The sequence below is a fragment of the Hyla sarda genome, chromosome 12, assembly GCF_029499605.1.
Source record: "Hyla sarda isolate aHylSar1 chromosome 12, aHylSar1.hap1, whole genome shotgun sequence".
Taxonomy (NCBI): Eukaryota; Metazoa; Chordata; class Amphibia; order Anura; family Hylidae; genus Hyla; species Hyla sarda.
In genome coordinates, this window is record NC_079200.1 from 33,372,490 (window position 1) to 33,386,626 (window position 14,137).

The 14,137-nt window shown below is 44.1% G+C and overlaps 1 protein-coding gene across 12 annotated transcripts in view; it reads right to left on the minus strand.

Moving 5' to 3' along the window:
- The window catches only part of SRCIN1 (SRC kinase signaling inhibitor 1), a 489,213-nt gene that overhangs the window by 26,606 nt on the left and 448,470 nt on the right, over nucleotides 1–14,137 (minus strand). For 10 of the 12 annotated variants that reach the window (XM_056548576.1, XM_056548575.1, XM_056548579.1 and 7 more), the window contains 8 exons: nucleotides 13,703–13,878; nucleotides 13,415–13,545; nucleotides 12,588–12,735; nucleotides 9,377–9,695; nucleotides 4,008–4,248; nucleotides 3,563–3,717; nucleotides 3,227–3,379; nucleotides 844–975 (listed from right to left, as the gene is read on the minus strand). In XM_056548576.1, coding sequence (XP_056404551.1) covers nucleotides 844–975; nucleotides 3,227–3,379; nucleotides 3,563–3,717; nucleotides 4,008–4,248; nucleotides 9,377–9,695; nucleotides 12,588–12,735; nucleotides 13,415–13,545; nucleotides 13,703–13,878 — 1,455 coding nt within the window. The remainder of the gene's footprint in view (nucleotides 1–843; nucleotides 976–3,226; nucleotides 3,380–3,562; nucleotides 3,718–4,007; nucleotides 4,249–9,376; nucleotides 9,696–12,587; nucleotides 12,736–13,414; nucleotides 13,546–13,702; nucleotides 13,879–14,137) is intronic. The other 2 variants (XM_056548586.1, XM_056548578.1) reach the window with 1 other exon arrangement.

A 14,137-nucleotide genomic window follows, 5' to 3' on the forward strand; every position in this document is an offset into this window, starting at 1 on the left:
ATGTCTTATTATTTAGCACATAATTATGAATTTTGTTTTTTGGCCCAGGTGTATAACCTCACATTTCTCCACCTTAAACTTCATTTGCCATGCTTGTGCCCAAGCCTCCAGCTTTCCCAGATCCCTCTGTAATATTATGTTATCATCCTCTGAGGTAATCACCTCTTAAGAGGGCAGTTGCCAGCCAGGCACTTTTTATGGGTGTCAGATGGTTTACATCACTATGGGGGATATTATACTCGATATTTTAATTTGTCCAAGCAGCATACTCTGAATATAAGAAGTCTGTATGAGATCCTGGGCAAGGTGGTGAGAACTGGGAAAACTAACGAGCCATTGGTTTTAACTCTTTATTGTGTTGTTGACTGCACTTGATCAGTAGTGTAGTACGCGGTCTGCAGTGTGACACTGCCACACAAACATCCAGTATACAAGGAGCCTATATTTGCAGCAGGACCACAGCTGCTCAATATTAACAATACAGTGCCAGAACGCGCACATAGTGTAACACTTTTCCCACAAGAAATGTAGAATATACAAAGTAGAGCAGATATTGATAGGACTTGTAATACTTTGCTCATGCCAGATGTTATCGGTTATACCAGCTGCCATGAGGCGTTAGACATGCGGTTACCATGTGATTCCCCGTGCCTGCTCAGGACATGTGCAGATGAGTGACAGGCAGCTTAGCATACATTAGTATACATTGTCAGTGAAGTGAGGGAGAGAGGAAGTGAGGCATTAGTTTATTATAAAGGACTTAAAGAGAAGGTGGAGTGAAGGATTAGACTGTGAGAAGTGCACAGCAGACCGGGCCAAGGTGCCCAGAACACAAGCTGTTACCTTCCATCCTCCATGTTCTATGGTGGCCTCATTGGACCACAGATGTGCTGGACGTGGCACCGAATGGGATGCCGCTGAATGCTCAGAATGGAACTGAGGTATAAAGAGGGAGCCAGAACTTCTCTGGAATACCTGGGAAGTCAAAATACAGCAGGATGATGGGAGAAAGAAACCAAACACACAGTGTGTATACCTATAAGGACCCTTCCCCTACTACAAAAAGTACATGAGATGTGTTGTACTCTAAATCATTGGGCATCAGTCTGATGTGTACAGAGGCCTTCTGACTCTCCAGAACAAATAAGAAAGACATTGGGTGTAACATGCCCAATCTTGTATAACACTGGCCTATTTTTCCCTCCATTGAAAGAACCAGGTATACTCAGATGAGCTTATACATTTATGGTAGAGAGTACCGAATTCTCATTGTTTCACCCTGCTGTTATGGACTACCATACTGGCTCTCTTATCGATATTTATGCTGAAGTTCAGCTTAATTTCATCAATAGAAGCAGAACTTCTGGAAAATATGGACCACTTATCTGCATTACATGAGATACAGTATCTAACAGTAGATGTAATGTATACCTGCGATTCACTACTTCACATGGGAAGACTTGCCTTGAATAGAGTGCAAGCAGTTCGTGCAAACGGCTAAGGTAATATCGAATCAGAAGAGATAGAATCATGTAGGAGAAGTGCTATTGCCCCTTTAAACAGCTCAATATGATGATGACCCCATCTATTCAACATTAATGCCCCGTCCCAAGAATAACCAATTCATTTTAAAGAGCTGAAAAACAGTTATTTTTCCCAAACAGCTAGTATTTCACTTCTTACCTTTTGCTGAAGCAAAAAGTACATGAGGTCCACCTCTTAAAAAAAAGATGTTGGTTTCATGAAGTGACAATAAGAAGGGAAATTCTTCTATTTACAGCAATTCAAACAATTCTCGCTTCATTGACTTATAACCCATTAAAACTGCAATGACCCAGTATCTATCTTCTATCTTCGGAGCTCTTCTTTATACCATTTGGCACAGCAGAATCCTAACCTTGTTAGTGGAAAAGTGCAATTACACAGCGGTACCATTAGAGATAATGGCTAAATGGGTCTTGGGAGAACAACAATCTCCAAACAACCCCTTTAATTGTATGAAGATGAATACATTGTCCTACAGTTTGCAATATTGGCATTTTTCGAGAATCGTGCTCACCCTTCCCCAGATGGACATTAGAGCTAAACACCACACCACATTCCACTAGAGGGATACTAAGTCAAAATTGGGACACATCACTCAATGGCATTCAATGTCAAATAGTCTAGTAAAGACATTGAAAGCTGCGTGTATTACATTTATGGCTACAATGAGAAGAAATGCCATCACAGAAAAGGATTTCCACCCAAACAATGAACATATAAATATATTATTCATAGAACCGTTTGATAGCAAGAATAAATGAAATGTCAAATTGAAAAAAAAATCCTAAAAGGGAACTAACAGCAGCGTCATCCACACTAACCTGCTGGTACTGCCTGATGTGGGGGCGATGCTGATCACTAAGGTCTTTTCGATTTAGCTGAATTTCAGACCATAATGGATATATAAATAAAAATACAAATATGTAACTTAGCCTTTTGGTGCACTGGGGGCTTCCCTAACCCCTTGGTGTATTACACCTGCCTGCCTGGTCCCTTAAAAAACGTTCCAATAAAAAATATTCATAACTCTCCCCGCTATGTGGACCAACTGAGCAGGTATAACAGTGCACCAAGGGATTAGAGAATGCACCCAGTGCACCAAAGAGACTAAGTTACATATTTTTATCTACGTATCCACAAAGGTGCAGTGTACAGCTAAATTGAAAAGACCCCAGTGATCAGGGTCACCCGCACCAGGCAGTACCAGCAGGTACCAGGTTAGTGTGGATGATGCTGTTCTCAAAAATGTTCCTAAAAGTCCTGGTAACATCAAAGTGTTAAGGTAATTTAATAAGTTCTAAAAGAGTCCTTCAAGCAGTGCTGGACCTTGTTGTATTGGTTGTCCTCCATTAAAAGAGAAAGCATCTGGGGTGTTATAGCTTTTTTCCTGGCAAATTCTGACAACAAGTAATAAGAACCAGGTAGAAGAAGATATATAAGCAATCTTGGGCAGGGGGTCACCATGTAAATTTGGATCAGAGGGCTAGAAGACCCCTAGCTACTGTTTGGTTGATTCTTCGCTAAAGCAAAATACAATTTTATAAATTTGGATAAAATAGGAAGAAAAAAAAGTAAAAATAAAAAAACTATAAAAATCACTGAGAAAAATTTAATGTTAGAGCATATAGTGTGTTTGGTAGGTAGAAAGTAACTAGGATTTTTTTGGTCATAGATTTCTCACCTCTAGCTCCGCAATAATCCGATCTTCATCGTCATCGTCTTTGATGCCAGAGGCAATGATCGGTGGGGTGGACGCTGGGCGAACCACTTCAGACACAGTTCTACGAAGCTTCACCTGAGGTTTCTGGCTTTCCATTTCCTCAGAGTCGGACTTCTGGAATATGGGGGGGGATGAACTTTAGAAGAGGTGCAAATATACACACTACAAATAAAATTAGAAAGCCTTAGCCATGTCTGGCAATCGGAAAGACCAAGAAGCCTCCATATCAGCCACCTCCAGCTATTCAGGATCTACTCAGTATAAATGGGCCCCTAAAGAGTGGACTCCTTGTCTCACCTTGATAAACACGGTATCCTTCTTGCTGGTGAGGATCACCTCTCCTGTTCGAGCTGTGGTGATCCCATGTGAGGACGGAAAGCTGCGGCGGGGTGGAGGTGGGGGAGGGGACTTAGACGGCTTTTCAGTCCTGTATCTAGGGACTGTCAGCTCATCTGTAATAAATAAGCCAGAAAATGATTAACAAATATCCCAACCACTTTGTATCTGTTCTATGGCCCAAATCTATCAAGCTGTCTGAAAACAAAACTGTCTGGTTTTGCCCATAACAACCAATCACAGCTCAGCCGTAATTTTACCAGAGCTCGTTAGACATAAAGTTGGTTACTATGGGCAAAACTAGGCAGATTTGGTTTTAGACCTATTTGGTTTCAGGCAGATTGATACATGTGGGCCTGTATCTTCTCTGCCATCCTCATGTACATGGTACTTTCTACTCCCTTACCGGAGCCTCTTCTCCCATTGGGATCTAATTTGGTGCTGAGCTTTTGTGCTTGCTGCGGCTTACTGGCACGGTGCTCTGGGGTAGATGCTGCACTTCCAGTTGGTTTATGTTTGGCTGCAAAATCCAAGTCTGGAATAGCCTTCATGAGCTCGGCCTGGGTTTCCTCCAGTAGGCGGTTAATGTCTTTGGCACTGTACTGTGTCAGTGCGGCTCGCTTCTCTTCCCAGTCTCGCTCGGCTGCCTATAATGGGAAGAAGGAAAGAGCTCAGGTAGAAGCCGTAATGACAGACTGCTGGTCACACACAACACTATCAACATAGGGTGGGATTTATTAAGCTTCTATGTCTGATTTAGGTGTAGAAAAGTCGCACATTTTTGCGCAGGCCCTTTTTTGCACATAAGTGTGCGGGTCCTTATGCCAGTCACAGCTGCTCTGACAAAGTAGGCGTGGCCTGGTGTTAAAGAGGCGTGGTATAACCTCACATTTAAATGATAAGAGCTGCAGCAGATCCGGCATCACGGTTATCTTTGCTGCTTTTCTTTTTTGACAGATCAGAACAATATTAAAATAAAAAGAAAACAATCCGTGGTGCAGTCCTAGTGTATTATCGCAACGTCAGCTCAGGAAGACAATATATTAAGTAATTCTCGCTTACGGAAGGCTAAGAGCACAACACCTAAATGAGCGTGTAGTTAAAGGAAATCTGTCAGCAGTATCACCCGCTGTGTCAGCTGTCACACAGGCTTGTAGTGTGCGTGATGCTGGTCATAACGATATTCACGGCATCCAGATTCACCCAGCTATTCTGCCGCAATTTTTATGCAAATGAGGGCCTTGGGGCATGGGCGGAGCTCTGAACCAAGCTAGGGGCACGCTGACATCATCTTCGCCGGGCAGGTGATCCGCCCGGCTCATCAATATTCATAACGCCCACCCTGCTCTTGCGCCCCGTGTTAGTGTATGGCGCATGCGCCGTTTCCTTCCCTGCTCTTGCGCCCCGTGTTAGTGTATGGCGCATGCGCCGCTTCCCTCCCTGCTCTTGCACCCCGTGTTAGTGTACGGTGCATGTCCTGTACACTAACACGGGGCGCAAGAGCAGGGGGTTATGAATATTGATGAGCTGATAGCCCGCCCACCCACCCAGAAAGATAATGTCAGTGTGCTTCTAGCTCGGTTCAGGGCTCCGCCCATGCCCCAAGGCCCTCATTTGCGTAAAAATAAAAAGGTGAATTGCGGCGAAACAGCTGGGCGGATCTGGACGCCATGAATATCGTTATGATCAGCATCACCCGCACTACAAGCCTGTGTGACAGCTTTAGTGCGGGTGATACTGCTGACAGATTTCCTTTAAATGGCCATTGGTCAGCAGCCCTGGGCAGACCCGATAGCATCAGAAGCTTCGGCTATACACACTGTACAAGGAGGACGGTGATGGGCAAATGATCCCAGTGATGGCGCTTCTCCAGAGTAAAAAAATGTATTCCAAGATAAATAGCATAAAGCATAAAAGATAGCACATCCAACACCTTTCGGGTTTGAACTGGACCCTTTCTCAAGTGCATGCAGGATGCACGCACTTAAGAAAGTTTCCAGTTCGGACCCGAAACGCGTTGGATGTGCTATTTTACTTGTTTTATGCTATTTATCTTGGAATAATTGGAAGAATTACTATTGAAATAATTACTCTGGAGATGTGCCATCACTGGGATCATTTGCCCATCACTGTCCTCCTTATACTCATCAGAACAATAGGAATGTATATCATTGGTGATAACCTAGGCCAACAGATTCATCACAGCAGTATGAGAGCGCAATAAAAAATTGAGTAAATGAGCATTTTTGACATTAAATGATTTGGAGTGGTCTGCAGCAGGTCTGAAGATAGGATCATGTATTCCATATCAGCCATGGCCAGGCCCGGACTGGTCCAAGGGACAGGCCATCTGACTGAACAAGTAGGGCTGCGACACATTTAACTATAAGTAAATCTTAGAAGCACTTACAGTTAAAGGGTAGCTCCCACCATTATGTTTTTTTTCTTTCTGTCCCTGCCTATTGCCCTTCTATCCCTAATACCCTCACTACCAGGCAGACTTCCCCAGCAGGCACCACGTCACTGATGCCTTCTGGGGGCCAACTTCCGCCCTTAGTTCTCCTAACAGGGCGTCTCCAGCTGTTTCACCACTACAACTCCCAGCATGCCCTGACATCTACTGGCTGTCAGGGCATGCTGGGAGTTGTAGTGGGGAAACAACTGGAGGCACACCGTGATGGCCGCACATCCCGCTCCCCGCCGCGCAATGCCGGCAATCCCCCCCCCCGCCCCCGTCGCACCGCTCAACTCCCTCCCCACCCCCCCCTTAGTTCACCTACTCAGTGTCCCTCCAGCTGTTTCCCCACTACAACTCCCAGCTTGCCCTGACATCTATTGACATACAACTGGAGGCACACCGTGATGGCCCATCCCGCTCCCGCCGCGCAGCCCGCAACCCCCCTGGCCCCGCTGCGCCGCACAACCCACTACCCCCCCTCCCCTCCCCCCCCCCACATAAAACATTCAGTAACAGACACAACATAGACAATCTTACCTGTCACCGGGGCCTGCCAGGGAGCCTGCGCGCATCCTCTTCATTCAAAGCGCTCGCTCCCGCCTGTCTGATTGACAGGCGGGAGCGAGCACCGCAGTGAATGAATTCCGACTCGTTGCCAGGCTTCAACGAGTCGAAATTCATTAGTGACGTCACTGCCCAATGCATTCGGCCACTAGGAGGGCGATCCCTAGTGGCCGAATTTAAAAGTGATTTTAAACATGTTTAATATCACTTTTTTAAATTAAAGTATATTAGAGATATGTTGTAGTACTTAAGTACTACAACATATACATTTTTTGATTTCATGACAGTGCTCATTTAAATGTGGTGCTGAGTAGTGTTGAGCGGCATAGGCCATATTCGAATTCGCGAATATTCGCAAATATATGGACAAATATTCGTCATATATTCGCGAATATTCGCATATTCGAAAATTCTCATTTTATTTTCGCATATGTGAAAATTCACGTATGCGAACATTTATATATGCGAAAATTAGCACATACAAAATTAACATAAGCGAAAATTCGCATATGCGAAAATTCGCATATGCGAAAATTCGCATGTGCAAATTTTCGTATATGCGAAAATTCGCACACCAGTCTCACATAGTAGTATTACAGCCTTCTTTACACCACACAAGCTGGAAGCAGAGAGGGATGATCACTGTGATGTGTACTGTGAAAAAAAAAACAAAAAAAAAACGAATATTCGTAATTACGAATATATAGTGCTATATTCGCGAATATTCGCGAATAAAATTCGCATTGCGAATATTCACGAGCAACACTAGCGCTGAGCTGTTTGACTGAGCGAACAGCCATTGGCTGATGTGGGCAGCCACAAGATGCCAAACATCCTTCCTCTGTGCTACAGCAGGTGTGAAATCATGCACCGGAGCACAGAGCGGAAGAGAAGAGAGAAGACGGCACACAGGAAGGGCTGCTACAATTACCTAAAGGTGCTTCTTTACTTACCTAAAGGGGGTTGATAGAGAGACTTAATTACTTAAAGGAGGGACCTACCTACTCTTCCCCAATCCACTTATCTACCCACTCTACTATGTGGGACACCAAGAGGGGCAATATTACTGTTTGGAGCAATATAGGTGCTGAAAAAGAATGGAGCCTAAAATGTTTGTCTGGCAGGTTCTGTAGAGACAAGTTGTGGCTGGAAGAAATTGTCATGAAAGGTCTGGGCCGGATGGAGAAGAAAAAGGAAAGTGAACGACTCAAATTAGAGAAGAAATCACCTTATGTAACTGTATATGGTTTCAGTATGCAGGTTGTTAATATGTACAGTGATAATATTTCTCCTTGTATACTGGTATATACTTTTATACAGGATTAGGTCAGTAACCGTATGATGGTAATATGTATGGAGATAATATTCCTCCTTGTATATTGGTAAAATTGGTCTCAGTATACAGGATTTGGTCAGTAACAGTATGATGGTAATATGTATAGTGATAATATTCCTCCTTGTATACTGGTATTATTGGTCTCAGCGTACAGGATTTGGTCAGTAACAGTATGATGTTAATATGTATAGTGATAATATTCCTCCTTGTATACTGGTATTGTTGGTCTCAGCATACAGGATTTGGTCAGTAACAGTATGATGGTAATATGTATGGTGATAATATTCCTCCTAGTATACTGGTATTATTGGTCTCAGCATACAGGATTTGGTCAGTAACAGTATGATGGTAATATGTATAATGATAATATTCCTCCTTGTATACTGGTATTATTGGTCTCAGCATACAGGATTTGGTCAGTAACAGTATGATGGTAATATGTATGGTGATAATATTCCTCCTAGTATACTGTATTATTGGTCTCAGTATACAGAATCTGGTCAGTACCAGTATGAAGGTAATATTCCTTCTTCTATACCAGTGTTATTTGGTAACTATATTAATTATTTAGAGCCCTGGCCATTTGAGGGGTATATGATGGGTTGTGGACTCCACCTGCAGCTATTATTAGTTAATCTATAATTATAGGGTATGCCCTCTGTAGGTGTGCCCTTGAGCGAGTTTTATGGCACACTTGTAAGGTATTGTGGGTCATACAGGCACGTCTTCTTGTTTCAGCCATGAGCACAAATATTAATTGAATTCCCATGAAAGTATATACTGTAAAGTAATTTTAGACCATAAAGGAGTCGACTTGGCATACTCTACTGCACGATCTAACATTAGGCGTGGAAGGACGCACTTGCATGCTGGGAGGGTCAGTTGCCATGGCAACCTTCTGACAACCCAGCGAGTTTCGCGTACAAGTCCTACTCTAATTATCGGGACCCGTGCACAATATTCGCTGGGCCTCAGATGGTTGCCTTGGCAACTGTCCCATCCAGCACGCTGCCGCATCCCTTCATGCCTGATATCAGATAGGGCGGGAGAATATGCCTGGCCAACCACTATACGCTCCTCTGAGACTGGTGTTGGCATACAATACATAAATTCTGCATTTAAATGAATTAATATCATATTCTACCGTAATTTCAGGTGCTTGTAGAATGTATAACTCAGTGTTTTCCAACCAGCGTGCCTTCAGCTGTTGCAAAACTACGACTCCCAGCATGCCCGGACAGCCTTTGGCTGTCCGGGCATGCTGGGAGTCATAGTTTTGCAACAGCCAAGGCACCCTGGTTGGGAAACACTGATGAAATTACTCTTTTTTTTGTCACATACATATTGATAGAGATATCTACATAGATCATTGGACCTTCTACATTGGACCTTCTACAAGCTCACCGCTAGTACTAACCTCAACAGAAACCGATTTTTCAGCTCCCACCTTCTTGTTCTGTGTCTCTGGGACTGTCTGAGTCTTTACAGTCACCATTTCCCCTCGGGTGGGGGTACCGGTATGGGAGGCAGCATCGCTGTGACAGATGGGGTCCCAGCTGGATGTCTGAGACTCATTTAGCTGGGAGAAATTTGTTAGGGGGCTAGAGGGGAGCTCAAAATCTTTGCTTTTAGAGATCTCTCCATCGGTTGCCATTTGCTTGGGAGAGGGATTATGAAGATTCTCTGGGGTGTTCCAAACACCATCATCTACTTGCCTAGAGGACATAAGAACACACCTTAAAATAATAGAAAAAGAGACATTTAGAAAACAGCCAAAAAAAAACAACAACTTTGCACATGGACCCTTAAAGGGGTACACCAGAGGGGAAAACATGTATTTAAATCAATTGGTGTCAGAAAGGTATACAAATGTGTAAATTTCTTCTACGTAAGATTCTTAATCCTTCCAGTACTCATTAGCTGCTGTATGGTCCAGAAGAAGTTGTGTCGTTTTATCCAGTTTGACCACAGTGCTCTCTGCTGCCATCTCTCGGTACCTGTCTAGAGCAGGAGATGTTCCCTATGGGGATTTGCTCCAACTCCTTTGCCATGACAAAGGGCCTTGTGAAACTGCATTAAACGGGCTACATCGTGCTGCGGAATGATTTACACGGAACACTACTATAGATGGCACGTGGAGGCAAAAGGGGTTACTGATTCACTGGGATTGCAAGATGCTATATAAGCAGAAAGGCAACACACAGCAGCAGTATCACAGAAAAGGGAGGGGTTCCATTAAGCACTAAATTGACGCTGCTGAGAAGCCATAGGTAAGGGGGGAGATTACACTGAGGCACTGTGGACAAAGAGCATTAGGCACACAGGTATTAACACAAGGGACAGGTGTCCTGGGCTTTATAACTGGCTAATAGGGGAAGCCTTGATTTACCTTCCAGGAACAGTGAAGATCATCTTCAGCAGGCAGACTGGCTCAGCTTGCAGATACACATCCCAAGCTCTCTCAAACTCTCTCTCTCTCTTTTCTATGCACATATCACATGCTAAGTCCTTCCTCCATTTCCTGATTCATTGTACTGATCTATCTGTTACTAGTGTGAGAAGGATAAAGGTATGGTGGTTGATGGGCGATATGTGTCACCAAGGTTCCTGGCCTTGGTGAGTTAAGAGCCGGTAATTTTGCAGTGTCTGTGCTGCGATGCAGGCTGATACTGTGACTGTAGTATAGCTGGAAGGCCAATCCAGGACGGCTCTTACTGGGAATGATCAAGTGTAGGGTGGGGGTCATTCCCCACAATCCAGGCCGGCTTTTGTTGGCCTTAAAGCTAGGCTGCCTCACCAGCTGAGGGGGATTTTGCTAGTTGCAGCTCGCAGAGCAAGAGAAAGCTGTGTGTGGAGTTCTTCCCTGTGGTTGCTCCAAGAGTGGAAGCTGCTGGAAAGCCTAGCTGGAGGCCTGGAAAAGACTTGCTTGACGCCGCAAGGCAGGAACTCAGGCGTGAACAAACACCTAAAGAATACAGGTGGACTTTTGTTACGTTTTCCTTTGTTCTACGTTTAACCCCTTAAGGACCACGGGTTTTTCTGTTTTTGCACTTTCATTTTTTCCTCCTCACCTTTTAAAAATCATAACCCTTTCAATTTTGCACCTAAAAATCCATATGAGGGCTTATTTTTTGCGCCACCAATTCTACTTTGCAGTGAGATCAGTCATTTTACCCAAAAATGTACGGCAAAACGCAAAAAAAAATCATTGTGCAACAAAATTGAAGAAAAAATGCCATTTTGTAACATTTGGGGGCTTCCGTTTCTACGCAGTACATTTTTCAGTAAAAATGACACCTTCTCTTTATTCTGTAGGTCCATACGATTAAAATGATCCCCTACTTATATAGGTTTGATTTTGTCGTACTTCTGGAAAAAATCATAACTACATGCAGAAAAATGTATACATTTAAAATTGTCATTTTCTGACCCCTATAACTTTTTTATTTTTCTGCATATGGGGCGGTATGAGGGCTCATTTTTTGCGACGTGATCTGAAGTTTTTATCGCTACCATTTTTGTATTGATCGGACTTTTTGATCGCTTTTTATTCACTTTTTCATGATATAAAAAGTGACCAAAAATACGCTATTTTGAACTTTGTAATTTTTTTGCGTGTACGCCATTGACTGTGCGGTTTAAATAATGATATATTTTTATAGTTCGGACATTTACGCACACGGTGATACCACATATGTTTATTTTTATTATGTTTATATATTATTTATATGGAATTTGGGAAAAGGGGGGTGATTTAAACTTTTAATAAGGAAGGGGTAAATGTGTGTGTGTTAAACTTTTTTTTAACCTTTTTTTTTCTTTTACACTTTTAATCCCCTTAGGGGACTTTTAGGAGGAATCATTTGATTCCTCATACAGATGAATGGGATTACATACAATCCCATTTATCAGTGTGCTCTGCGCTCGATTGATAAAGCCTGGTCCTGCCAGGCTGTATCATTCAGAGAGCCGGAGCCGACACAGCAGGAGAGGTAAGCCCTCAGGCTACCTCAGTAGTGGATCGCTCTCCCGCGATCGCGCTGTGGGGGAGCGATCCACCCCACAGGACCACCAGGGACTGGATACAGGCACCTTTAGACGCCGCTGTCAAATCTAAAGGGTTAATAGCCTGGCCGCGGCGATTGCCGCATGTCGGCTATTAACGCCGGCCCCCAGCTGCAAGAATCAGCTGGGGGCCTGCCGGTATGACGCGGGCTCGAGTCGGGAGCCCGTGTCATACCTCGGTAATGGCCATTGGACGTGTATACACGTCCATGGTCGTTAAGGGGTTAAAGACTGTTTGCCGTGTGTGAATAAAACACTGAACTTTAATTTGAAAAGCGCTGTCTCCTTGACTCTATACTGCAACCGCACCTGTTTGCAAGAGCGAGTCAACACACTAGAGACAGATTTCCCCTAACAACAGGCAGTAGTAAGTAGATTGTACAGAAGCAAAAGCCAAGACTGTGGGGAAATGGGTAATTTTTGGTAAATTAGGTGATATACAAATATGTAAAAAAAACAAATAGGTTATCAAATGGATGTAAGTCGTGTGAAATGACAGTGCCCATTTAAGAACCTGAGATCAGCGGGAAGATTAGTATTTTATGTTTGCTGGGAGAACTTACTTGCGTATCTGAGCCAGTGTGTCAGTAACTGTCTTGCACCTCTTCAGCAGCCCATCCAAGCGATGTGGCTCTTCCTTGAGGAACTTCACTGCTTCCACTTCCACGCGCAGAACTATTCGCATTTTACTTTGCAAGCTTGGGAACTGAGCTGCAGATTGGTAAGAGGATCTTATTAAAGTCAGGAAATTACAAAAACAAATGAATATATAGATATTAGAAGGACTTTCAGAGAGTTTTCAATCGGTAAAGTTAAAGGTCGCTCTGGGGGGACTTTAAAGGGGTACTCCACCCCTAGACATTTTATCCCCTATCCAAAGGATAGGGGATAAGATGTCTGATCGCGGGGGTCCCGCCACTGGGGACCCCCGCAATATAGCATGCGGCACCCACCTGTTTCTGGTCCGGAAGCGCTGGAGGGTCTGGGTCCCGACCACCGGAACGGAAGTCTGTGATGTCACGACTCCACCCCCGTGTGACGTCACGCCCCGTCCCCTCAATGCAAGTCTATGGGAGGGGGCGTCAAGCCACCTCCCATAGACTTGCATTGAGGGGACGGGGCGTTACGTCACACGGGGGCGGAGTCGTGACGTCACGGACTTCCGTTCCGGTGGGTGCGCACATGCTATATTGTGGGGGTCCCCAGTGGCGGGACCCCCGCAATCAGACATCTTATCAACTATCCTTTGGATAGGGGATAAGATGTCTAGGTGTGGAGTACTCCCTTAAAGGCCAATCCACCCTTAGCGATTGGACCCACCAACCCTGAATGAGTAGTTCCGGGCCTTTTGCTGTTTGGCATTTGCACCAGACCAGACCCATGTACTTACCCTTCAGCTCTGTTAGTGTCTCTCCGAGCTGTTTGAGCACAACCGCTTTCTCCTCCAGTTCCTGCACAGATATCAGGCGGTGGTTGTGTGCAAGATCTTTCTTAATCTTATCCACTGATTTCTCTAAATCACTGCAAAAAGAAAATAATTAATAATCAAATAAAGATAAATCCTTTACATAAGAAGACCCCCACGCCTCTATTTACTCTGAAGGTCAATGTGTTCTTACCAGTGACCCCAAGATGCGGCCAATGGATGACACATATGTTCTTTAACACGAATACTCACTTAAGCTGCTGAGTTATCAGCTCCTCCTCATTCAGATACTTCAGCCTTTCTTCCTCCACCATAGCTCTTTGCCGCTGTAATGGGTCTTCTTGCTTACGCACGGTGTCAGTAAATCTCACACTGATCTCAGTCTCTGTACGTTTCAACATGCTCCGCACCGTCTCCTGGTTCTGCAGCTAGAGTACACATGGAGGTAACAAATGTATGAATGTCTTCTGCTGGGTTAAATTCATTCTAAAAGAGGTTCTCTGTTTTATATTGATCTCCTGCACGGACCATGTACACACATGTCCACGCTGCTATCTAGAACTGTAGTTATCAGTTTGCGCCATTGTATATTGATGGCATTTTAAAAAGTCACAACTGTATACATGCGACTACTAGAATAGGAGGCAGAGGCCCAACAACTAAGGTAAGCTCCAGGTAATAGTGACT